Source organism: Archocentrus centrarchus, chromosome 15 (genome assembly GCF_007364275.1).
Source record: "Archocentrus centrarchus isolate MPI-CPG fArcCen1 chromosome 15, fArcCen1, whole genome shotgun sequence".
Taxonomy (NCBI): Eukaryota; Metazoa; Chordata; class Actinopteri; order Cichliformes; family Cichlidae; genus Archocentrus; species Archocentrus centrarchus.
This window is the reverse complement of record NC_044360.1, coordinates 2,487,039-2,514,133: the sequence shown is the minus strand read 5'-3', so window position 1 is coordinate 2,514,133 and position 27,095 is coordinate 2,487,039. Positions and strand designations below refer to the sequence as shown.

Sequence of the window (27,095 nt, the reverse complement as noted above, 5' to 3'; positions counted from 1 at the left end):
GCCCACCGCTGCTCTCTGGTGCCTGCCTGCCTGCCTGCCTGTCTCTCTGCTGGGCGGACTGGGGCAGATCCGAGCCGACCAGTTCCGTGTTTCTCTCCTCTCCCAGTACACGGAGCAGACTGTACGGGAGGACCGGACAGTGTCATGGTGGACATTCCTGTCCAGCAGCGGCATCCGTAACTCCGAGGCGAAGGGAAAGTGACTACGGAGGTGAGGAATGTGTTATTATTTCTTATTATATCTGCGCGGACGGAGAATTCATCAGCCGCCGTCGGTCGCGTTACGTTTCAGCCAAACTTTGACGCTGCTGGCCGTCCCTCCTCTCTCTCTCTCTCTCTTTCTCTCTCGCTCTCTCTCTCTCTCTGGCCCCCCCTCCAGAAACGCAAAGTGCGTCGCCGTGCACACATGCGGGGATTACGGTATGTTCACGCAAACGTGTGCGTTGCGCTCCTCGTTTAAAGGCCATGACACGACGCGCTGCAACTTTTATTGTCGCTACGATTCGTACGTCCGCGTGCGCACCATAGGTGTGTATTTGCTGAACAGAAGCTGCGACAGGCTCGCACGAGCGCTCGAACGTGTGTTACATGTCACGGTGTGTCGCTGTAATGTGCGCGTGTCGTCCATTGATGTTGTTTTGACAAAGGTGACGTAGACCGTGACGCGCCTTAACGATGAGATAAGCAGATTCTTGCTCTCTCTCTCTCTGTGTGTGTGTGTGTGTGTGTGTGTGTGTGTGTGTGTGTGTGTGTGTGTGTGTGAATAAATAACGCGCGCTGCTTTGTGCGTGTGCGCGCGCTCCTAATCTCATTGACGGACACTGAGGGGGATTTCTAAACTGCGCACTTGAGATTTTTCTAGCAAAAAGCGACCCACACTGACAGAGGCAGGAGTGTGGAGTGAAGCAGACACTGTTTCCTCTGTGTGTAGTTTGTTCCTGCAGTGAGTGAGCTCCCTCAGTCCAACACTGCTCGCACACCTGACGTACACGCAGCACCTCAACACGCAGCCTGCGCGTCCTGATTCCAAACTGAAGGAAGTGGCGCAGGAGAGTAAAGTGCACACTTCATGAAAAGTAACAATCTTCCTAAACATTCCTGTTAAATCATTTCTGTTTGGAGTCATCAGCCCTGCAGCACAGCCTCTGTGTAACACTGATACAGTATGGCGATAGCACCAAGACATCAGCCAGTGTCTGAAGTCTCAAAGTTAGCATTTAACTGTTACAGTGTTTGTTGTTTGAGCCGGAAGCGATCGGAGCTGAATGAGTGTGGAGTATTAAGCTGCATCCATGAACTCTATGGTTGCACATGCATATCGTATAATTAGAGCGATCAATATTAAAACCTGTCTGATGTTGTGTAGGTCCCACTAGTACTGCCCAACAACTCAGACCTCTCAGGACATGGAACTTACAGGAGTGGGTTGAACATGTGGGTCCTGGTGTGGGACCTGCTTGTAGTTGGGTTCATTCCACTGAGCTGCTCTATTGGATAAGGAGGATTCTTTGAGCTGCTCCCGAGCCTTTGTTTGCAGAGTGGGGCTGTGCTTGACCTGCTAAAGGGGGCACTTCCTCTTGGGGAGTGCCAATGCCACGTTTAGGGTTCAATTGATGTGCAGCAGTGTTTCGCCTTGTAGTGTTGAATCCAAGGGTCAGCCTGTGGTTTTAATGTTGTAGCTGATCAATATGTTATTTTCATTTGCTTTGCATCCATATTCATCTACCACAAATCTACTCTAATACCTCCTTTAGTAGATCTAAATTCACACAAACTCTTTACTGCACCATTGTGTTGTTTATGTCTGAACCAAAATCATTATGATCTAAGGGTTGTTATATGAGTAAATTATGGTTCCATGTAATGAAGTTGTTGCAGGTAACCTCACCAAAAATCATTTTGACTCTGACAGTAATTATGTATCAGGTGAATTTATCGCAAACATCACAGTAAGAAATGTCAATATGAATGAGATGTTGGATATGGTAAATATCTACAGCCTCCCTGCGCAAAGCAAACAGTTTACGCAGTAATTTGTATGATAATTATTGTTTATCATATCCTGTTATCAAAGCAATGGACAGGCTGCTGTGTGTTTAATTAAGGGAATGAATCAGACATGAAAATGCTGATTAATGTCACATCCAGAAAGATTTACCGGCCATTTATTGTAACCGCAGCACTGACGCTGTCCTATGAATGGTTTACAAAGGGGGTTCCACAGTAAATATGAAACCTCAGAATGGGTTCGGTGGTGCCACCCTGATGATTAATATACAGCTTGGCGTCTATATTTGAAGCAGGGAAGCCAAAATTCGTTCAGATCCATCAAAGTGGGGATGGAATCGGGGCAAGTTGGAGAGGTTAGCTATTCATAGTCAGGGTAACGTAGAAATGGATGCATGTAGGTCAGAACTGTCCTGCTGGGTGAACGATCATGCCACTGTTAGTTAATAATAATCACATTAATTACTGAGTGTAGAGGCACAAGATAGCTTAAGACTCATACATGCATTTTACCCTAATGATAAAATTATCATACACTTACTCATTTGCATATGCAAATTGGCAAAAAAATCCATCAAACGGGCTGTATGTCCACTTTACCCTAACCATAAAAATGAAAGTACATCGCTGACTCTCCCTCGTTCAGTCCACTGACTTAAAATGGCTTGGAGTAAATAAACAGCTGTGTATAGGCCAACACATCACTGAAGGCTCCCTCCATTGTGTGCTGTGCACAGGAGAAAGAACAGAAAACCGGAAACCTGGATGAAAGATCCAGCCGAGACAGAAGAGATCCTCTCCAGGTTGGCCTTCATCAAAAACCGGTTAGGGCAGAGGAGATGAGTGGTTAGAGTTAGGGCTGATCATTAGGATAATTTTCACTCTGTGAGGTCCAAGTTATCATTAAAGGACCTCAACCCTTCCCCCAAACCCAAACCCTGACATTATATTTGTCCACTGGATGTAAAGCCCTGAGAACAGTTTAAGAACAGTTACATACTATTCTAATAGCATGGCATTAGGATCATCATCAGTGATGACTTAAACCTCAGAGGGTTAAAGCAAAGTCGAAGAAAAAATATGAAGGTTTAGGGTTAGAGGTAGGAGTAGATGTTAAAGTCCAAGAATCATAGTACAGATTTTATCACCTTACCAGAAAAATTAATTACTCATGTATTTCTGACATGTACCCTCTTGAAGTTCAGTGAAAAATGACTCACAAAGACATCAGTACGGTGACGCTGTCAGTGCCACAAAAACAATTTAAGAGCATTCCCCACCGGTGAGGTTTTCCTCTTCAGACCACATTCTGATTACATCCAGCAATCAACACAGGTTCACCCTGATCGATAGGCAGCCCTAATAAAGGTGTTAGTTAGCTGAATGAGGAACTACATAACTAACAAACGAGTGGCACATCAGAAAACTGTCTGTGAATAATTTCCGCAACAGTCACGTCTCCTGTGGAAGGAATTAAAAACCAGTGACAAGGAGCTGGATGAAAAACAGCCCTCATTATGTGTTTTTTCAAAGGTCATGTGTTGTATATATGCCATATGTCATAGTTACTGAGTAACTGATGTTACCGAGCATCATAAATTCTAAATAACAAGTGAGGTAGGCAGAGCAAACCAAAAAAGAAGAGTGCAAATCAGGTATACAAACCCTCTGCTCCAGCTGTGGATTTAATGTGGTGGGAATTTCTGTGGCGAGCTGCTGTCAAGCAAACTTAACCATTTAACAAAAAGAACAAGAAGAAATATATATGGGTTTTTTTTAATGTTTTATATATATATAATTCTTCGAAACATATAGATTTAAAGGTTAGACTGAACCTTAACCCTGTGATGGGTTAGACCTCAAGTTGTTAAATTTACCAGTTAAAATAACTGTGATTTAAGGTCTTGTAACCAGCTTCTGCAGGGCACTTAGATTATTCCGTTCAGAGATCTTTTATTGTGGTTGTGCAGGTTCTCAGCCATCCAGGTCTTAATTCAATTCAGTTCAATTCAATTTTATTCATATAGCACCAAATCACAACAGTCACCTCAAGGCACTTCATATTGTAGGTAAAGACCCTATAGTAATTACAGAGAAAACCCAACAGTCTAAATGCCCCCTATGAGCAGCACTTGGTGACAGTGGGAAGGAAAAACTCCCTTTAACAGGAAGAAACCTGCAGCAGAACCAGGCTCAGGGAGGGGGGGGGGTCATCTGCTGCAAAGTTAGCTGGACTTGTTTTGGGTTCATGAGGATGGAAAGCCTCTTGGATGAGAGTTGTGACGTTTTCACGAGCCAAAAAGAAGCCCAGCTGCCTTCATTTCTGTACTTAAGATCTTTATCTTGTGTTTTATGTATCATTTCTGGTTAGCTGGTTTTTGCTTTTGAAGCCCTCTGCAAGTATGTAATCTGTTTTATTATTTTTATTTTTAGAAGATATCTGTTAAAGCCATCTGCCTCCTCCCACTTCGTATTCCTGCATACGATGCATATGGATGGAGGTTTGCGTCTACTGTGGAAAAGATTAAGACACTAAACGTATCGTTGTTCTTTGACTTGAATCAGAGCTCCACTGTTCCACCTGTTGCAGGACTGCTGGTTCGAGTCACTAAAGCTCCTTCTCTATGACTCTGACTGCATATTTGAGCTTGCTGTCCTTCTGCAGACTGAGCATGCTCCCCTGATGGATTTTTTTAAAAATGGTGCCTAAAACTTTTGCAAAGCACTGTTTTCAAATATCATCCTACAAATACTTTTCCCCAAAACTAATTTTAATTTTTGATTTTCTTTAGGTATCTTTGTGTCCCCATGTCAAGAGTAGAGACCACAGCAGCACCACTGCAATGAGCTGATGAGGCAGAAGACTGAACTCGCTGTAGCTCGTCTGTGAACCTTCATGGATTAAAAGCATCACTGTGACAGGGAGGAAGACGTGACGGCCCACTCTCTCTGGGAGTTCTGTGTTTGTCTGGAACAGGATTGCGTAATCTGGAAGCGCTCGATGTCTTTTTTGTTCAGTTGGATTAATATGGTTCGTTGAAGATGCAATAAAATCACAGTGGGAGTTATTCCTAAAGAAGAACTGACTGCAAAATTTAAGAATGGAGCAGGACTTTACACAGTAGGATCTCATATCGCACTCATTAGTTGTGGATGGTGAAGACTTGTGGGTACTATCCTGGACAAGGTGGATATTCCAACTGTTTACACATAATCCAACTAATAAATCTGAAGTCCAGCAGGCAGCATCTGTCTTCCTTTTCTCACTGCTGTGAATGGACATCTTAGTCTCCTAAAGCTAGAAGGTGATATTTTTCATCTCCTGTTTAGTATCTTTGCTGCACTGCTGGGAAAAAAGGAAAACCCTCCAAACATGTCCGCTACAGGAAGGAAGCACTTGGTGAGAGACTTCAACCATTTCATCACCTGCTACCTGTGTCGAGGTTACCTGATTAAACCAACTACGGTCACCGAGTGCCTGCACACATGTGAGTGAAATAACACACACACACACACACACAGGTGACAGTACCTGTAAATCATGTGGTAAAAGTCCATTGTGATAGTTGGGAATGAACCCAAACAGGTCTAAGATTACGCCTAACCCTAACCACGCTTTGGAGAACAGTCAAATCCAAATGTCCCAGCAGCTGTGATAGACTTCAGTACAGCTGCTGTGTATGACACTTGACTCTCTTTGTGTCAGCACAGCTGTCTGAAGTGAAGAAAAGTGCAGATTAAGTTTGAACCGTAGATCAGGCTTGGTGTCGTATTCGTGTCAGACATAATTAACAATTAATAAAGTTACTGCTGTTGTGCCTCGTGAGTAAATTCTCGGTGAATGCTCTGTACTTCTGTGTGAAGCTGCAAGTATTACAGTAAATAAACTTAGAGCAAAGACTCCTGCAGACAGCTAGAAGATGCAAGCAAACTGCCAGCTCCCGCTACTGTTTTTCAAACTCAGAATTCATGATAGTTATAGTGTTTGTTGCAGTAAAGTTATACTTTTTCCCAGGCTTCAGTTTGGGACTAGTTTGGGCAGTGTGTAAGTGTGCAGCAGGTGTTGGCAACCTGGAAATCATCAGTGGCTGAGCAAGTTAATCTGCCAGCTCAAAACAAAGCAAGCTACTCATGCTGCCAAAGAAAAAAACGAAATCAAGGGCAAACTGATCTTTTCACAGATGAACAGCTACTTACTCTTTAATTCTAAATGACTTAAGATGAGTTTGACTGCCGTAACATAGTGGAGAAACTTATTTCAAATATATTTCTTTTGCAGTCTGTAAGAGCTGTATTGTGCAGCACTTCGAGGAGAGCAATGACTGTCCTAAATGTGGCATTCAGGTCCACGAGACCAACCCACTGGAGATGCTCAGGTAACTTTGGTGGTGTAACATGTTTTTCTTCTCTCACGTGATCTGTTATTGTTCCTGATCAATGGTGTGTTGGACACTTTTTGAATATCTCTGTATTTTTTTCTCCTTATTTGAGCTTGAAAGAAGTTTCCTAAATTAAATTTTTAAGAGTTCCATTTGTCTCCAAAGTTGTTGTTGTTGTTTCCATTATTTGATTGTCCTTTTCTTCTGTTTGTCTTTGTGTTTATTTCAACACCTTGAGCTACTGATTTTCTCTCCTCCGTTCTCCCTTTTGGCCACTTTTATTCCTGCTTGCCCCCCCACTACCTCCACACCAACACCACCATCACTGTTACCCACTTTAATTTCTTCTCTTCCCTCAATGCATCATCCCCTCCATCTCCTTCTCACTGTCATATTCTCAGGTTAGACAACACCCTGGAGGAGATCATTTTCAAGCTGGTGCCCGGACTCAGAGAAAGTGAGTTTGCCAGATGGTTTCATCAATCTGTCGCCTCAGTTTTCAGTCTGTGTTAAATTATGTGACTATTCATGGGAGGTCGGGAAAAGAATTTACAGCACTCCAATCACATAATTCATTGGAAGCCTAAGACTTGCTTATTTAAATGCACGCAGTGCCTTCAGCATGCACGCTAGAAAACATGTTGCTGCTTCTCGGTGGATTAAATACAGTTTAACCAGGACAAAGAAAGAAAAGAATTACAGGACCTAATCAGAAGGTCTCTGAAAGAATAAAAACCACAGCATTTAAGATAAGATAAGATAAAACTTTAATGATCCCACGACAGGGAAATTTGCACATTGCAGCAGCTCAGTGCAGAGAAAAATAAAAGGATGAATAAAACAAATGAAATTTCATGAACAAATGATGAAACAAATGAAATTTCAGCATTTAAGTTGCAGATTTCTTCAGTAAATTATCACTGTTCTTGCTTAGGCAGATCATATCTCTCTGGTTGTGTTTGCAAGTGGACATTGAAAGAACTGCAGTTTTTGGAAGTTGCCGCATGTTGGCAATACCGTCCTCAGTGATGTCTCAGCCAGTTTGCAAGACCCTAGCCGGCAACCCCAGCAATGCTCTATCAATGCTCCAGAACACTTAGTAACCAATCAATAACAGTCTAAAAATGAAAAAAGTGAAAAAAGCATCCAGTCACCACGTCCATGTAAATTCTTTCTTTATGGTTGCTGGGGCCCTTCCATAAAAGCCAGGACCCACACTGGACTCCACTAAGGTGTGCTGCGTGTGCCAAGCAACACCCTGCTTCTTATTCACATTAAGACTCAAGAGATTTACAATCAATCAGTTTACACCTTAACGAAGAGAAGAGTGTCCTGATTACTGCTCTGCGGTTCAGCCAACCTTTGTTTCAGGTTGGAGCATGTTGCTGCTGACATCAGTGAAGGATTCATTTGTCAGTGTCACATTATGTTTAGAGAGGTGGAAGCTCAAGTGTTTAAAACTAGATGAAGATGTACAGCCTTCTCTCTGCAGCGAGGCCACCGGGAAGCCAAGTCAACATGTCTAACTAAAGCTGTGATGGCACTATAATTTTATTACTCCATAACTTCACCTCAGCTGACGGCGGCGCTTTGGCAGCAGAAAGATGGAACAAACGTCATATATTTTTGTGGCGCATGGGCCGCTCGGCCAAGTGGTGTAAAAATCATCCTCCTGTGAATTCTCCGGTACAGAGAGAAGAGATTCATGCAAATGATTTTGTTGCATTCTACATTTAATGAGCAGTAGAAAATAGCAATAGAAAAAAATTGATTTGTTACTTATGAGCTTTACTTTTACAGTGCAATTCTGTCTGGATAGTGAACTGTGGTCGGGGCATTAGGAAATTCTGAGTATGAACTTTCCAGGCACAATGAGCTCTCCGTTATGCAACCGCAACAGGAAGAGGAAGAGGACAGGACTTGTGTTGCTAGTTATCTGGTTAAATCGTGGATACTGAGCAACCAGAGTCACAGTGGAAACTCTACCCAGTAAAAGAAAAAATCCTAGCGGGGTCAAAGAGTGGAGAGACAAGTGATAGGAAGTAAAACAAAAGTGAAGGTTGCCGGTGCCCGGTGCGGTCCAGTTACAGCAGCTGGTTTTCACCGTGGTGGCCCGAGTGCATCACCTGGCTCGTGTTCCTGCAGAGAGAACACATGACAGACTTAAAGCAGATCTGGATCTGAGCAAGAGGCAGCAAAACTGCTTTGTTGGGCTTTATTAAAAAAATGTCTAATATGGTGATGGAGACTAGTTCCAATACTTTTGCATAAAAAAAATGAAGGTGATCTGCTTGGTCAAGATGCCACTAATGGGCTGTCAAAAAGGCAATTAGAGGAGGACTTAGGGCATGTGAGATGACTTCAAATTTTCGCTTGCCCCTTTGGTGTGCCTAGGAAATATGATCTGGGTATGAATCTGCATTTGGTAGAAATAAAGTGAACTAAACGTTACCTCTGGTAGTTCCCATATGGGCTCGTGGTTAAGGTACCTGGTTTTCACCGGTGTCCCGGGTTTAGTTCTTGATACAGGATCAGTTAAGCTCTCCTTTGGGAAGGGTTGTTTGGCACTTTAAAGTCAAGCTAGGTTTTAATTCATTGATAAAATGTCTCTTTGAGGCTAAAAACTCATTTTAATTAGAGACGTGTAAACCTATTCATGAGCATCATTATGAGCGACTCACAGCAGGACTCAGTTTGATGTGTCCAAGTAAAAAAAAAAAAAAAGTTGCTTTCTTCTCTTTAGCAGCTGTAAAATTGGTCCAAGTGGCTCATTTTCTGTTATGGCAAAGCAGCGTTATTGACCTTTTTCACAGCAGGCATTTTGACATGTCAAAGCATGCAAAGAAAAGAGGCCGCATTGTTTTTGGAGGAGGTCCTTGTATCACTGGAATAGCTGGAATGACCAAGCCATTGTGAATGTTATTAATTATACCCGTGAATTTCCTGCTATTAAAGGCCAAACTGTCTGCTATGAAAAGCTTTTATTGTCTGAATAAAGAAGACTGTGCTAAGCTTAGTTAAACTCCTCACAATGGTGCTTCCTTCAGGACTGCTTGTAGAATGAATCAGTTTAGTTTTAAAGTCTGCAGTAAAGGAGAAATGAAGTTCTCTGATTACAGATACTTGAGAATGGGCCGTATTTCAGTAACTGGAATAGCAAACACAGTATGAGAATCAGCCACCCTCCTCTGACTGGTTTGGTCTGAATGCTCGTGTGTCACTGTGTGCTTCACGTCAACACTTCCTCTCCTTTGGTCTTTTTTTCCCTGCGAATTAGAAGAAGAGCAGCAAGAACTCGAGTTCTGGAGGAAGAACCAGCCCAAAGAAAATGGCCAAGGTAAGCTGGCAGTTAAATACAGAGTTGATGTGACTGAACGTGACTGCTGTTAATGTCATGAAATCTCTCCCCAGCTTCTTTGTGGAGTTTGCGTGTTTGCTCTGGGAGCTCGCTTGAAGTTCAGAGATTGCGCGTGTAAATAAACCATGTTTAAAACCAGAGGCAGCGGATTCATTCGAGAAGAGAGAGGGCCAAAAACACAGGCTGACCCAAAAGATCTGCAAATATATGATTACCTCTTGGTAATGTAAGGCGATCTCTTCACAGTGAGGAAAATGGGGACTCACAGGTGGCGCTCTCATGCTGCGATTTAAAAGGAAATATGACTGTCCCCCGTTTTTCTTGAAGAATATGGTAAATAAAGTAAAGACTAAAATTATATATTTAATAGCAAACTTTATCTTGGAGAAAAATCCAAGCAAACCTAAAGTGAAATATTTACATAGTTGATTTTTCACCTGATGTGTTCGAGTGGACGGGGATCAGTGAAAGGAAGACTCTGATATGCCGCGTAGAGCCGATGCCACGTAGGACGGACCGCTGGCTGCTTTGCCTCGGTGCCTCCGACACCTTTTTTTATTAAACTGGCAAATGAAAAATAGCGTGACTTGTCTGCGGAGGAAGGAGGGCGATCGTGGTTGTTGCTTCTTACTCAAAATTTCTGTCCTCGTGCTTTCATTATTAGAGAAGAAACTCAATGAAAAAAGAGGGATTTTTTTTATTAAGTTTTGATGCATCAGCGGGGAATTTTCTTCTCATACACTGAACCCCCTTCATCACCCTCTGTGGTGAAAACAGAGCCGAAGTTTCAAACAGTGAAGTCAGTGAACGAGTAATTCCTCTCAACTGTGAAATCATGCAAAGCAGCTCTGAAATACAAACAGAGATATGGAGCTGGAAGTGAGCAAAAGAGGTCCACTTTAACCACAGCAGACTCAGTAACACTGTGAGTGCAAACATTTGTTTTACTCGTAGAAAGCCTGAGGTGTCCAAGGCTTGCCGTGCCTGATGCTGGAGGCGAAGGTGGTGATTGTGGAGGCAATGAGGCCGACGGTGCTGGTGAGGATGACTATCACAGGAGTGACCCTCAGATCGCCATCTGCCTCGACTGCTTACGCAACACAGGACAGTCGGGGGAGAGCACCGTCACGGTGTGTGTTGCTTTACATATAACTTTTTAATCAGGAGGTATTAAATGCTTTTACAAGCATTAAAACATGAATTTTTCCTTGTTTTTTTCTCTCTTTTTTTGTGCTGTTGTTTGGGTTGTTAATTGTTTCCAAAATTCATGGATGAGCGGGGGTATAATCCCCTGTAAACATGTAATTTCTTTGTCTTTTCCTTTAAAAACCTGCAGTTATCCTTTAGCTGCCTCATTAAATCGGTGTGTAAGAGAATTTGTCTCTCATTCAATTAGGATTTGATGAAGAGGTTCATCCGCTGCTCCAGTAGAGTCACCGTGGGAACAATTAAGAAGTTTCTGAGTCTTAAACTAAAGCTGCCGAGCTCCTACGAGGTATGGAACGTACTCAGTCCTCCTGCCTAACAGGAAACAACTTTTCATTCATTAAAATCTGTGTTTCCCAAATTAAAGGCATATTCACATCTTATTCTGATGTATGCTGATCAGTTGTTTGATTGGTGGATGCTGAGTGCTCAGCTCTGCCCATAGGAGACAAAAACTGATTTCAGTTTGACTGATGTCCCCTTCAAGGTCATCTTCGTGTGCACTTCGGGGCCGCTTTCAGCAACAATCCCATTTCACAATTTTACCATGTTTACTACAATGTAATAAAAGCTGTTGTTGGTATTACTAGTCTAAAAAATGGTAGCATAAGTGTACATTTTTACATACATACTGAGTGCAAATTGCTGGTGAGTTCAGTGTAAGATGATGAAAATTCACCAGAACAGATACAGTCAGATTTTTCATTATTTTCCAGGTTTAAATGGATTTTACGGGGAGGTCCGGTCCATTGGTCAGCGTGAACAGATGGCAAAAAAGTACAATAAATGACTTGGTAAAAACAGGCTCAGAATAATGTATTAAAAACAGAGAAAATCATGTGATTCAGTGTAAAGAAAAAAGACAAACTCTGAGCAGGTTAATAGTTTGTACCAGATGCTCATTAATAGTCCATGTGATTGCCACCAGCTTTGTCAAAGGATTAAAAAAACTGTTAGCTTCTACATTTGGGGCTGACTGTGCTAAAACTGGTATTACACAGTGATGCCAGTTTTAGCACTCTCATTCACACACTCACATATTCAGAGCAGCCTCCTACTCACTATCACAGTGAACTTCCCCTCTCCTCTCAGCTCTCTCAGAAGTGTTAGCTCAGCTTTTGTTTTCACTCGTCACCTTCTCTGTCTGGGAGACAGGCTCTGGCAAAACCGCTTCATTAAAAACTGTTTTTGTTTCATTTAAACTTGTGAAAGTATTTTTCTTATATATTTATTCTTCTGTTTGCAGCTGGATGTTCTGTGTAATGGGGAAATCATGGGCAGAGATCACACCCTGGAGTTCATCTATATGACCCGATGGAGGCTACACGGAGAGAATGTAAGGCTGGCACGTTCACTTCCTGTTTATGTGTGCGTCTTTGCATGCTTGTGTGTAGATGCATCGGTGCAGGATTTTAAAAATTTTTTTTTTTATGCATGCATGTGTGTGTGTGTGTGTGTGTGTGTGTGTGTGTGTGTGTGTGTGTGTGTGTGTGTGTGTGCAAAAATGAAGATAGTCTCAAAGTCAGGGTAAGAATGAAGATTTGTGTGTGTGTGTGTGTGTACATGTGGTCCTGGTTGAATGACTTCTCTATTCAGTGTGAAATGCTTTTTTAGAGGAGCATTTCTATTCCAAGAATGTCTCAGATTGTGAAAAGGGACACTTCAGAGGGGTGACAATAGACTTTTTACAACATAATTTTACAGTGTTAGTACAAAATGCTCAAGAGCCACTTAGTTCAAGTTTCAGGAACTGAGGTGAAGAGGAAACGTTGAAATGTTTAAGAATCATTCAGGGAGGAAATCGTTCGTTTAAACTAAGTCCGTTTCCTCTTGAGGCTGAGGTTTACTGTACATCCTGTTTGGTTTCTGCAAAGGTCACATTGCAAAGTGAAGTCAGCCTTATCCGCTTGTTTAACAGATGCTTAGTAATGAGTTAAAACAGGAAAAGCATTGCTGATGTTAAAGAGATTTAGAAAGGCAGCAGTTTTGAAATCATGTGCAGAGAATGAGACTGTAAACCGAACTCTAATAGGGTAAAGGAGAAAAAAGAAGACAATAATAAAAGAAGATAAAGTTGACAAGTGTTCCTGCACAACTTTGAAAGCTTATAAGACCTAATAAATAATAATAAGGTCACACATATATTTGTGTATTCATAAACAAGGGTTAAGGTTAGGAGTGTTCAGCTGTTCAGCGGGCACGAATCCCTTTATCGCAGTATTTAATGCCACGTGTGACATTAATGTGAATCTTTCTGATTTTGGACTGCTGGTCAAACAAAACAAAGACACATTTGCGCTGATACATTTTTGTTTACTACATTTATTTTGTGCATAAGAAAGTAGATTTTAAACCTTTTTTATCTACAAGAGGAGACTAATTTTTTTTTTTTTTTAGATCACAGTCTTAACATCCACCAGGATGCCAGTGACCTCTCTACGGTTAGGGCTCAGGGTTTGGTTCACATCTACCCCTTTACATGGTATAACCCTTTACACCGTATTACACGTGCTAAGCTCTGCTAGATGCTGCTGTGTAGACAACTTTTCTATTAGTTTAATTCAATTCATTTCAATTCCATCTTATTTATATAGCGCCAATTCACAACAACAGTCACCTCAAGGCGCTTTGTATTGTAGGTAAAGACCCTACAATAATACAGAGAAAACCCAACAGTCAAAACGACCCCCTATGAGCAGCACTTGGTGACAGTGGGAAGGAAAAACTCCCTTTAACAGGAAGAAACCTGCAGCAGAACCAGGCTCAGGGAGGGGGGGTCATCTGCTGAGGGGGGAGAGAGACAGGACAAAAGACACACTGTGGAAGAGAGCCAGAGATTAATAACAAGTTTATATTTGCATGGTAGCTACTGAAAGACCCCGTCCACTTGTGGTTGGTGGCTGAGGAGTGCAGGAAGCTGGCACAGCTGCAGACAGTGGGTCAGTAGAAAGGAAGTCAGTATGAAAATGACAAGCTTCTAAAGTCTGTAGCGTTTCAGCTCCAGCTGTGCTCCAGTGGAGCCATGTCCTCCACAAAGTCCATCTTTCACTGAGCTAAAGTCTCTGTTTTGGATCTGTGTCATTATATAGTCACTGAGGATGGAAAATAAAGCATAATTACTTTTCCTTCTTATTATATAATCATGTTGCATTGTGACTTGAAATCTACACAGCCCAAAGTCTCAGTAGAATTCAGATACAGTTGAAACTCAGGACATAACAGCACAGCACAGAATAAGGTGCCACCTCTGCTGCGTTATTTCCCAGCATCACAGGCTGTTTTTAATTAATCCAGCTTGATTTTACATCCTCCTTCTGCAGTGATGCTATACAGATTGTTTTATTGTGCACAGATTGCCAGATTCGTAGGTCACATCTTTTTCCATCTGGGCCTTTTTCCCATATGGCGAGCTGTGGACACAGATTATGAACATGTTATTACAGGATTTAAGATAACAAAACAGATCATTCAAAGAGGACTGCAAGTAGTACCAGAGAGATTTCTGTCACGGCGACTGTTCAGTCCGATTCATCTCAGTCCTGCTCAGGTACCTGGAACTGAAGAGCTTATTTATCAGTCATCACACAGCAACTGGTATTCTCCCCTCTGTCTCCACTTTGTGAGTCTGTGTGTGGTAAAATTTGGGCTTGGTGATACAAAACACAAAGGTGGTTTCAAGTACTTTGGCAGGACTACATTCTCAGGGTAGTTCATGACATAGACAAACCTGGTTTGGTGACACTTAGAGGGAGCAGCCGTAAATTTCCCGCTCTGTGGTGTCACTTACCTGAACAGGCTGGTCTCATGGCTACTGTGTGTCTGTATACACAAAGTCCAGATTTTCCACTTTTAAAGCGTGATTAAGTCTGGATGTAGAGGCGGGAGGAGTTTGCTGGTGGTGTAAATCACTCACTCACACAAATGCCCACAGTTTCAGACATGTGACAGGTTAATTTTTTAAACACAGAGCATTTCAGCAGTTCAAGATGCAGTCATCAAACCTTATAGGTATGTATGTGAGATCGAAATGAGGGTCAAGATCTAAATAAATGCAGCCCATCCCATGAGTACTGAATAAAGGACACTGTGGATTTGCTAGGGTCACTGGATCTGTAGAGCTGGAGAGAAACGCTGGAAAAACTGGTCCAGAGTGACAAGCAGGCAGGCAGAAGGAACCGCAAGAGGAGAGGCAGAGTCGAACAAAGGCTGGTTGGCACATGACAGAAGTAATGCACACAGAGAAATGGATTAAATGGGTACAGATGAAGTTTATATACTGCACAGTGGGGATTGGATGATGCCTAACCAGGTGTGCCAGCCCAGAAAGAAGAAGAAGGGATCCACGCTTTAAAGATCTGTAAAAACAGCACACACAGACAGAGCAAGGAAAGGCACAGCAACTGGGAGGAAGGAAGGGGACACTGTGCCAGTCCTGATTCCCAGAGTCTTACTGTCTATAATATCATATATTGGACATATATGTATTGGACAAAAATATATATATATTGGAGGGAAGTAGCTAGGGAGAGTATAGCACGGGTTGCGTTTATCCCAGAATCCCATCCCAGTAAGCACTGTGAAAATACATCTAATCAGAAATGTTGTCTTACAACAACATTTCAGCATCTAGGCTACATTTCAGTTCTTAGTTAGGATGTTGTTACTGAGCATAGTTTAACTGAAATAATGTTTTCCTTTGGGAATATCCTCCCACGCGGGAGGATGTTGTCATCATACCGTCCATCAGGACGTCTGTCCTTGAGTTTTATCTTTTTGGTCTATTGACTCCAAAACCACAAGTATGTGTATGTGTTCTTTACTCTTCAGAGATGTGCAGCACAATATTCATATTCCTTGATGGTTAGTAGCCTTTGTGCACTTTGGCTGAAGTGGAAAGTAAACAACATGGAGGATTTCAGGCTGCTGATGCTATGATTATATATGCTAATGAGCTGCAACCTCTTTCTCATGCCTGATTGGCTCAACCTAATCATGTGATCGTATTGTGCTATGTGATTGGCTATACCTACTTGAGCATTATTGACTGAAATGGAGAAAGTGGGGGTTCCCCATATCTATCAGCTGACCTCGGACCCTGAACAGCTGCAGCAGCTGATAGTGAGAACCTTCCAGGTAAAGATCCAGTCTGTTTATAGGAGCATCAGTTCCAGGCTGCAGCCTGATTGGTTAGACTGTGATTCCGACTTCTGATTGGCTGAGCATTGTGTAACATGTTGGTCAGGGATGACTCGTGGCCATAAATAGTATAGACACATCACTGAGCAATATTAAAGCCATACCTACTGCTCAGCAATATTGCTCACATGGAAACAACGTGGTTGCCTTATGATCATAGTGATGTTATACATAATGCTTTGACATCAGCAGATTGTGTAGTATGGGTACAATATGTAGTAACAATATGCAGTACTTTCTCTAATTTGTTTACCGTTTAATTTTTTTGTGTCTGTTCTGGGATGGTTACCAGAAAGTATTTGTTGAAATGTTAATCACAGAATATCTCTGACAGCATGATTAAAATAGTTTTGATTTAGTGAATCTTATTAATATTGAAAACATATTTTTGCTGGAAGCTGCATTGTATGTGTACTAATCCACAGGTGACTGAAAGTATTTGGATCAAAGTTTAAGGCGTGGCCTCCAAATGAGGGCAAAACAGTTTAGAAGGTATTCAGGCGTCTGCTATAGGGTTACTGATATGAAACGGGGCTGTAATGTTATCCTGGCCTCTACATTTATTTCATATTTTCATTAATGGCTGAGATGAGAAGAAATTAGATGAGAAGCTCAAAATATTCTATAATGAAATAAGACTTCTTATTTTGTAATATCCCCAAAGTCCAAATCAAAGTCACACTGACTCCAGATTTGAACACATTCGAGCCAAATTTGAAGAAAATGCATGTTGAGCGAAAAACTCATAGATGACATCATGATTTCAAATTTTCTTTAATCTTTAATTTAATCTCCTCTCTGCCCACCACCCTGATGCTCCACAACCAGAGACAGAAGTCTGTCCATCAGAATTATTTATGCCCTCAGTGGTGAGTCACCAGGATAAACAGCCAGAAATTATTTTTGAATCCTGCTTGAACGCTGCCTGGTTAAGGAGCGGGATGACAGAGGGGGCGAGAAAGATAGATACGGGAATGAAGACAGAAGTCGGACTTGGGAAAAAAGATACGAGTCATTCATCAGTCTCGTCCACAGCTCGGCTTCATTTTCTCCCTCCGATTTAGAGGCGCACAGAGGCCGGTCAGGACGGCTCCGCTCGTACGGGAGCAAAAGAAAATCAATCTGTAACCTCCCGGGATGTCATTAAGTCAGAGCAGGAAACTGCTTTCTGACTGCCACCATAGTGACTTTTATAAACACAGGACTGAAAATGTATCTGGGAAATACTCTTCTCTGTTCTCACACACACTGATATCTGTTATTAATTAATGCTAATGAATTATATTGCTGAGCACTAAAATGTCTGCTTACTTTGGTTCATTTCTGCTTCGATTAATCAGATTAGAATATATGAAGTCACACCCTAGTCTTTATCCACAATGCATTACAAGGAATTAGAGTGGCTGTTAAAAATGATTTTACATTTATGAGAAGTAGCATACTAATCTGAAGTATTTAACCTTTTTAAGAATCTTAGAATTCAGCCAAGATTCTCATCTGTGGTGTGAAAATGGCCAAAAAAATCAATGTGTTGTATCATATGATCAGAGTCTTAAGAGGGAGAGGCAGATGGTGCTAAAGAAGAATTGTCCAGATAAAGTATCCAAACAACAGACCTCCATCTCTGAGTCATGATGACTAACCGAGCTGCTCCAGATCTGATTTTTGGTTCGTGTTTATTCTGTTCAAAGTTCAACCCTCATATTTAGAAAAGTGAAAGCTTTTTTTTTTTTTTAATCACAAAATGTGTTTCTGGGGTCAGCGCGAGTCACAAATTGCAGCCGTGACACAGTCGTTCCATCTCTCCTGAGATTGGTTCACCTTTGTTACAGCGCATATCAGTTTCCTGTGTTGGCACGGCGTGCACAGAAGCAGAGAAGTGTTTGGCCTGAATGATGGAACAGGACTCAACTGTGAAATCCAAAACTTTCCCCTAAACATCTGTATGTGTGTTTCCCACAGTCAGCAAAAGCTGAACTTATTCAGCACGTCCATCCCTTCACACGCTAAAGAAAGTTTGCAGTAAAAGCAAAATCTCACTGCCTTGACATTGTGTTGGTGTGATGACCCCAACCCTACCCTAACTCTGACTCTAGGCAACCAGAATATGTAATTTTGCTGTTTTATTAAGTTGTTGTTGGCCCTGCGACAGGCTGGCGACCTTTTCAGGGTGTACCCTGCCTCTCACCCTATAACAGCTGGGATAGACTCCAGCCTCCCGCGACCTTGAACAGGAGAAGTGGAAGAGGATGGATGGATGGATGGATGGATTGATGGATTATTAAATTGTTCTCTGGCAATCAGGAAACAAAGAAGATAATCATTCTGTCACACATTAAAAACTTCACATAAAAAATCCCATTGATTTCAACTTCAGAGAAGGCATCTATACTGAAATAGCAAAGAGAAGAAGTTATTTTCTCTCTTTAAAAGTCTGTTAGACCTAAAATAAACCAGCAAAGACTCCTCACTGGATAGGGCTGTAGTGCAGAAATAAATCTCCTGGTATATTCAGTTACAAGAAGGCATTAAATTTTCCTAAAAAAAAACAAAAACAAAAAAAAACAGAGCTTTGTTGTTTTTATAATATACTGTCCATACAGTAAAGTAAGGAGAAATAAAGAGAAAAAACTGTTGATTGAAAAAAGTATAGTGTATTTCAGTGTATCAGTGTATTTTTGTTAGATTGTAGCAGCAAATAGAACTTAATGTATCCGTTCCTTTGAATGCAACGTATTCTAATCTGAAATGGAAATAAGTGCCGTGGCTGACTGACAGATTTTAAGTTTGAGAGTTTTTTAAACAATGAAAACAAAATTGTTATTGTGCCCCAAATGGATCCATATAAGATGCAATCAGGAAGTTCAGGAAGTCCAGCCAAAAACAAAAACCAAAGATTATGAAAGGAAAGGAAAATACAATAAAACAGTTACTTTTTTTGCATTCAGTTCTCTTTTTTTTTCTTGTCATATAAACCAGCCTTTCTTTTACAGCGGTGCACACATCTCCATAAAAGACTTTCCACCCACGGTCCTAAAACTCTGTTTAGTTCAGCTCCAGCTGATAACTACAGCTCCCTACCACACAAGCCCTGTGACCACCTGAGAAAAAGAATGATTATGATTATTGTTATATATTCCACTGACCTTCATTTGAAGGTCATCTGCATTTTTTCCTTTGTTTCCTGGAACTTCACCTCTGAGCACCTTCCTCTGTGAGCTGTGATATGATATCTCCTCCAGTGTGTCAGAGCGCAGCCCTTTAGCTTGAATTTCAGTCTCGGGGGGCAAATCTGATGAGGAGGGCAGGTGACAACAGCAGGGCAGGTGATTAGCAAGCTGAGTTGTTTCCACTGAATGACCTTCATACGCTTCAGGATGGTACAGTGGAACTCGGCATTGACTGACCCTGGGTCTGAGTGTCAGTTTTTATATTTATAGTCTTTACCATCAGTAAATGTCAGAGTCAATCACACAAAATGTCTCAAAACATCTATTTTTAGGGTAAAAGAGTCTTATCGTTGGTCCACAGATTAGATGAATCTGGATAAAATGTGTTGTAACTTTTAAGAATCTTCAGACACATGCCATCAGCTTCAAATACACTATATTAGAATCAAGCATTGTTAAAAAAAATTATAGGAACACTTTTTAATCAGAGTTTAGCATCAAGTCAGTCAACCTTCTGTGATATTGATGTGGTCAGGTAAGGAGCAGAGGGGGGTGTTTGGGTGCTTTGGGTGTAATGAAATTACCAACAGGTGCACTAGAGGAGCAACAATGAGACCCCCCCCCCCCCAAACAGGAATGGTTTCACAGGTGGAGGACACTCACAGTTTTCCCTCCTCATCTTTTCTGACTGGTTTTCACTAGTTCTGCATTTGGTTAGGGTCCGAGTCACTGCTGGTAGCATGAGGTCATACCTGGACCCTACAGAGGCTGCACAGGTAGTCCAAATCCTCCAGGATGGAACATCAATATGTGCCATTGGCAGAAGGTTTGCTGTGTCTCCCAGCACAGTCTCAGAGCATGGAGGAGACTCCAGGAGACAGACAGGAACTCTAGGAGAGCTGGACAGGGCCGTAAAAGGTCCTTAACCCATCAGCAGGACCAGGATCTGCTCCTTTGTGCAGGAGAAACAGGATGAGCTCTGCAGAGCTACAACATGACCTCCAGCAGCTGCTGGTGTGAATGTCTCTGACCACACAATCAGAAACAGACTTCATGAGGGTGGCCCGAGGGCCCGACGTCCTCTAGTGGGTCCTGTGCTCACTGCCCGGCACCGTGGAGCCTGATTGGTGTTTACCACAGAATACCAGAACTGGCAGGTCCACCACTGGTGCCCTGTGCTTATCACAGATAAGAGTGTGACATATGTGGAAGAGTTTGGAGAGGCCGTGGAGAACATTATGCTGTCTGTAACATCGTTTAGCATGACCGGTTTGTTAGTGGGTCGGTGATGTGGTGAGAGCATGCAGGCAGTTCCTGGAGGATGAAGGAATTGGTACTATTGACTGGCCCCCATAGCTCTGCAACAGTCTGATGACCTGTCCAGGGTGGACCCTGCCTCTCACCCTATGGCAGCTGGGATAGACTGCAGCCCCCCGCGACCATGAAAAGGATAAGTGGAAGTGGATGGATGGATGGATGGCTGGATGAATGGATGGATGGATGGCCCCCACATTTGCCTGACCTAAATCCAATAGAATACACCTCTGGGACATTATATTTTGGTCTGTCTGATCCTGCCATGTTGCACCTCAGACTGTCCAGGAGCTCAGTGATACCCTGGTCCAGATCTGGGAGATCCCCTAGGACACCATCCATCCCCTGACAGTGTCCTTGAATTCAACCCTCTGTAGGTTGACGATTTTCATTTCCGTCAATGTGGCGTCCTTTCATTCCTAACACATTACCCAGTCCATGTCGTTATAGATATCAGCACATTATTTTTTTCCCCATTGAGATCTGATCTGTTTTCAAAGTGTTCTTAATTTCTTTGAGCAGCCTATAACCCACAAATCTCTGGAGTTTTTCACTGGAGGAACCATCTGACAGCAGATTATCTATCAGCAGTCAATCTATAGATTTGTGGATTCATTTTGATTATTTAGCCTTGAGACCAGGCTGGAGCAGCCTGCACATTGTATATGTTACTACAGTGTAATTAAATTGGATGGAGACAGAACTGCTGAGTGAAAGAGTGTCAGAGATCCAGATACAGAGGCCCACTGACAGAGCTGTTAGATTGGATTCAGTGTTTTTTTCAAGGCATGATACAGCAAAATGCAGAGGGAGATGACAGTAGCTGCACTCTGCTTCACCAGCAGCCTTGAGCTGCCAGAAATAGGAGACAGTCTCCAGAATCAGGAGGCGCCCTCTTCACTTTTCAGCTGCTTAGACACAAACACTTTTTCCTTTGTGAATTTTTTATGAAAAGGGCAGCTCACATCATCTGAAAGAGGCAGGAATGTATGTATGTGTCAGCAGTGACAACGCTCTTATTTAACCTCAGTGATGGAAGGATTACTGAATGAGCCTCTGGGCCACAAGCCCGTGCAGGAGGCTGAGAGGCCAGCTTCCCAGAGGCAGCTGTGATTAAAGCTGCTGCTTCTTGATATTTTTTCCCATAGAAGAAAAAAACATGCCTGGCTTGTTCAGGACATGACAAAAAAAAAGGGAGCGTCACACAGCAAGTTTTCACCAAGCCCATGTATTAATCCAACTGAGAAAAAGAGAACAAAAGAAAGTGAAGTGCTAACCTTTAACCAACACCTGAAAAAGAGAAAGCAAAAAAAAAAACAGGCCAAACAACCGGAGCATCACAAACACTTTGGATCTTATGTCCATATTTCACTGGTGGTACAAGTTGTATTTTTCTGGTTCCAGTGCTTCAGTGCAGTGTTGCGTATTTTAGTATAATGTTGACATTTTGAGCAGACCGAACTGTTCTCTTTATGAGAATATCAAATGTGGCAGGTTTGTCAGAAGCTGTTAGAGTTACACACCAGTTGTCCTTTAGGCTCATCACCTTGCTGCACCTTGTTGTGGCTGGATTGGTTGTAGTCACACAAGGAAGCGGGGGCAGTGGGGGCAGTTTGTTTGTTTCGAAGCCACGGCCAGTTAGTGTCCTGTTTGGGAGCTTTGGGATGAAAGGTTCTGTGAACAGATCCTTAAATTTAAAACTCTTGCTGATTTCAGCAAGAACGTCTCTTTACAGAAAGCAAACATCAACTTCTGTTTCAGACTGACCCAAATTTCCATTGGAGGGTCGTGGCTGGTGATGAAAGCTGGGTCTCTGAGATGACCTAACAGTTTTCAGCTGAAGAGTCGAGAGTTTGCATCCCTAAAGGCCACACATCAGGTGGCTGCGCTTGCCATTGTTTTCCATCAGTTTTTTAGACTGTGAATGTGTGAGTTCTGCTGTGACGTCATGATGTGCCCGAGGGTGGGATTCAGAGGGGATGATTTGAAGTGCGTGCTATCGTGTTCTGGCTCACAGAGCTTTGAAAAGTTAGTGTTTGCTCACCAGCTCGACCACAGGCCATATTGGCATCCTTGAAATGAAAAACTTTGGACAGTTTAAATCACAGAAAAATCTGATCATCAGTGTGAAGCATGTGAAAAATGTCAGAATGAACGAACACTAAATTCACTCTTTATGAAACCTGAACAACATTCATTAATTTTTCTGTGAAAGAGAGAAACAATACAAAGGCGCGCACTGCATTTTTGCTGGTGTTCATCAGAGTAAGCAGGTTCTTCTGCATCAGACATTTGGCCTCCATCCCTGCAGAGCAGAGCCAGGTGGATCCAGCAGTTTAATTCAACATACAGTTTGAATTAAGTTAAACTGGGAGTCACAGAACTGATTCTGGATCAGCAGAAACCACCACAGTTTGGCTGTGCATATGTGCATTTCTGTGTGTGAGTGCTTTAACCCCTTAACTGGCAGCAAAAAAATCACCTGAAACAACTACATAACACCCTCTGGTTATTATTGACTCTGAACAACCCATTTCATAGCCTATTAGCTATGAAATGAAGTGCATTTATATGGCAGGCTAGACCCGCCCATTTTCGGCCAATCGTGTAAAGAAATGTGTTTCCCAGAGCCAATAATACTCAGAGGGCGTCACGTAGCTTTGTCAGGTGCTTTGGTGCAGCCAGTTACATGATTGGCTGAATGACGTGTCAATAAAAATGGGAGGGTTTAGCCTGCCATATAAAAGGGACTACAAACGGCCCGTCACCGGGCCCTGGCCTGTTAAGGGGCTACACCACCATTTAATCGCTTTAAGAAGTGTGAACAAAAACTTTACATTTCTTCCATTCCTCTGAGTTCCCGCCGCGGCAGCAGCAGTGTGGTGTGTCCTCTGAGGTGTGCTTAAGTTTACAGTGTAAAGACCAAACCATCGATCGTGTCTCTCTGAAACACTTTCTCTTGTTTCTGTGTCTCCTTCAGACATATCCCATGGTTCTCGAGTACCGGCCGCGCATCGACTTCGGCTGAACCATGGCTGCAAGAAGAAGACCACAAACACACACACACACACACACACACACACACACACACACACACATGAATTCATCCATACATAGTAACCAAGATATTAAGAACATCTGCATTTCTGAGAATAAACTGGACACAACACACATATGTCAACAATGTGCAGAGAAAGAGAAAGATTTAAATGTATTTTTGTACAGCCAATGATGAAGTGAATACGTTGTTACGTTAAAGAGCTTTTATGCTACATAGAATAATATATGCTATAATATATGATATTTTTAAATGTATGTCCCTGTGCCTAAAAGAGCTGTTCGGATCAGAAATGAAGTATGACCATATCTCCTCTTTGCCTGTCTAACTCTAACTGTAGATTAAATGTTGATTTTCTACTGTTGGTGACTGCGTTTGTCTGACTCTGCGGTTTGATTTGCTCACGTTCACTCTCACTATCTGAACCTGTGGTTAAAGAACAGTCAGCCATGTGTGTGTGTGTGTGTGTGTGCGGGGTTTATATGGATCTGATACTGAGTATCACTAAAAGGTCTCTGCTTGAACAGAAGCATCTGCATAGCTCATTTCTGGACTTATTGCTGGCTTGCTTTCGCCTTCAGTATTGCTGGCTTATTGATATGCTTAATCTGCGGTTGGATTTAAGTCATACTGAAACTACGATCACTATTTTTAAAGCTGCTGTATAAGGCTGCTATATGCTTTCTTTATCTTACTGTGACACACAAAAACTCCTCCTATATGGGCAGGAGGTGATCAGGCACACTTGGCACACAGGTGCATCTTTGGCCCTGGAAGGTTCTTATCTGTATCAGATACTGTGATGTTATCATATTGTCTAGCTATCACCTAGCAACAGGCGAAAATGACCTGTTTTTAGCATCTATAACACTTTAGAAAAGCACTGTATCATTTTTATTTCACCACAATTACACCTAAGTTACATCCAATAATGCATTATATATTATGATGTTATCAGGTTGCCTGGCAACTGCCTAACAATGAACTAAAATGACCTTTTTTTTTATAAACAAGCCTAGCAACCACATAGCAACAAGCCAAAATGAACCATTTTTAGCATAAACATTTCTCATTTCCTCAGTGTGATTAAGTATATCAGTTTGCCGCACAGCAGCAGCAGTGATGATGATGCTGTCACAGTTTAAAGTGGAGCCGGAGTCTGTCTACACACACACACACACACAGGGCGAAGAGCAAAGAGGCGGAGCCATTACCGAGGCGGTGAGCTCAGGCGGAGTGAAAGAAAATGTTTTTTCTAGTGTCTGAAACAGCAGCGTTTTTTCCTGTAACCACCATTAAAACGTTTACTGGGAAACAGCTGGAGGTCCTTCATCATCCACCTGATCAACGAGGACCAACGTGAAGAAAAGAGAACTTTGTAGCTGCTCCATCCACTGCTGTTTGTTTTACACAGAGAAAAAATCTACTGTAAAGATACAAAAGTTCAAATATGCAGATGAACTCTTAACTTAGTCTGAAACAGTGTTTAAATTAAGCGGCTCACTGAAGGCTGTCAGCAGCCGCACTGCAGTGATACCTTCAGCAAGCAGGGGGGAGCCTAAAGGGGGGCATGGGGTGTACTAGACTACATTTATTTCAAGGCTTTAGAAACATTATTTTGCAGATTTAGATTAATATAAAATAAATAAAACACATTATTTGAATCAAATTGTATTAATAATATAAAAATAAAAGTTTTTTTATGTAGGCCAGGAAAAATATACACAAACCAGTCTGAGCCACTGGCCTGGGGCTGGTGGGTTTGACACTAAATTATTATTAACATTAACTGTTAACATGAATTTTTAACATCTACACCATCAGAACATCGGTTTCTGCAGCAGGAAACGTTGAATCAAAGCTCGGTGTCTTTTACTGTGCTTGAAATTATTCATTTATTTTTACATTTAAGAAAACAGGCCACATAAATACAATGAAAGGGTTCATTTTTCTGACAGATGTATGCAGTTAAACTGCAATTACAATTTCTAAAATGGAAACCAATGAGCAGTTCATTTTAAAAGACCTGTTTTTTCTCTTTTGAATATTTATTATTGCTAATTTATTATATGAATTTTTATATCATAAATATATTGTGAATTTTTGATAGTTATCAAAGTAAGCCACTTTTAGTTCAGTCCATTTGCACGAACACAGGTATGAGTCAGAGTGTCCTGTACAGCCAATCTCTTTCAAGGGAGCCCAAAAACATGCAGGTGGATATTTTTTTTTTCATCTTGATGAGTTTTTGTAATTTTAGTTCTATAATTTCATAAATGCAGTAAAAACATGGTATTAAGGTAATGAAAATGTGCCACAGTTATTTAAAACCCACTGCTGAGTAGTAAAAAAATATTAGAATTATTTGTACCTATTAGTAATGTTGATATAATTGGACAACATATAATATGTTGTCCAATGCTGATGCTGGACAAGAAGGCCTGGCTCGCAGTCTCCGCTCTAATTCGGATTGAGGTCAGGACTTTGTGCAGGCAGGTCAAGTTCTTCCACATCAAACCCACTCATCCATCCATTCTCCTGGCAGCTGCAAACCCAGACTCGGTCAGTGGAATATCAGATGGAGTGGTCACTCCGGAGAACACGTCTTCACTGCTCTACAGTTGCTGTCGTTCCCGGTCGCTTCCACTTTTTTATAATCCCACTAACAGCTGACTGTGGAATATTTACTAGTGAGGAAATTTTATGACTGGACTTGTTGCACAGGTATCATCCTATCACGGTACCACGCTGGACTTCACTGAGCTCCTGAGAGCGACCCATTCTTTCACTGATGTTTGTAGAAGCAGTCTGCATGCAGAGATGGTTGGTTTATACACCTGTGGACATGGAAGTGACTGGAACACCTGGATTCAATGATTTGGATGGGTGAGTGAATATAATATAGTGTACATCAACAGGGCAGTTTTCATGTGCACATACACTCACACCCTCACATGATCACATCTACAGTGAAACATTTCCTCACGCACACACACGTCTTTCAGCTGTTTCTCTTTGCCCTTGCGGTTGTTTTTTCAGGTCAGAGTTATGTAGGCCAGAGGGCCCTGTGGTTTTTATGACTCACATTGATGCTGCTGACCCACCAACACTGTAATGAACCTCGGCTTTGTGAGAAAAGATGAATCGGAGAGAGCAGCATTATAATTATGAGATAAAAAGCCTCTGAAAAGTACAGCCATTAAAACCATGAAACCTGAGGCTTTTATGAGTTCCAGTATCAAAAACTTCAATGCTGAGCTAAACTGAACTGATGCAGAATATGTAATATTATGACAGTTTGGTATACATTTATTTTTCCACTCATAAAGCTAACAAGCAATAATCTTTACTACTTACTGAAATAATAATAATAAAAAAAAATAAACCTTCAACCTCTGGGCATGCACC

At 41.8% G+C, this 27,095-nt stretch overlaps 1 protein-coding gene across 4 annotated transcripts; it reads left to right on the top strand.

Annotated features, from left to right (window-relative positions):
* pcgf5b (polycomb group ring finger 5b) lies at positions 1–24,010 on the top strand. 4 transcript variants are annotated; one of them, XM_030748726.1, is made up of 10 exons: positions 1–210; positions 4,799–5,193; positions 5,337–5,494; positions 6,286–6,382; positions 6,787–6,842; positions 9,663–9,722; positions 10,698–10,873; positions 11,140–11,238; positions 12,196–12,285; positions 23,610–24,010. In XM_030748726.1, exons 3-10 carry the CDS (start codon positions 5,380–5,382, stop codon positions 23,655–23,657), a joined length of 741 nt encoding a protein of 246 aa, XP_030604586.1. In that variant the 5' UTR covers positions 1–210; positions 4,799–5,193; positions 5,337–5,379; the 3' UTR covers positions 23,658–24,010. The 4 variants fall into 4 exon arrangements, with proteins under 4 accessions (XP_030604586.1, XP_030604584.1, XP_030604587.1 ...); XM_030748727.1 differs by lacking the exon at positions 1–210 and adding exons at positions 372–419; positions 4,597–4,708 and having other exon boundaries at positions 4,799–5,494; XM_030748724.1 differs by having other exon boundaries at positions 4,799–5,494.
* The last annotated feature ends 3,085 nt before the right edge of the window (positions 24,011–27,095 follow it).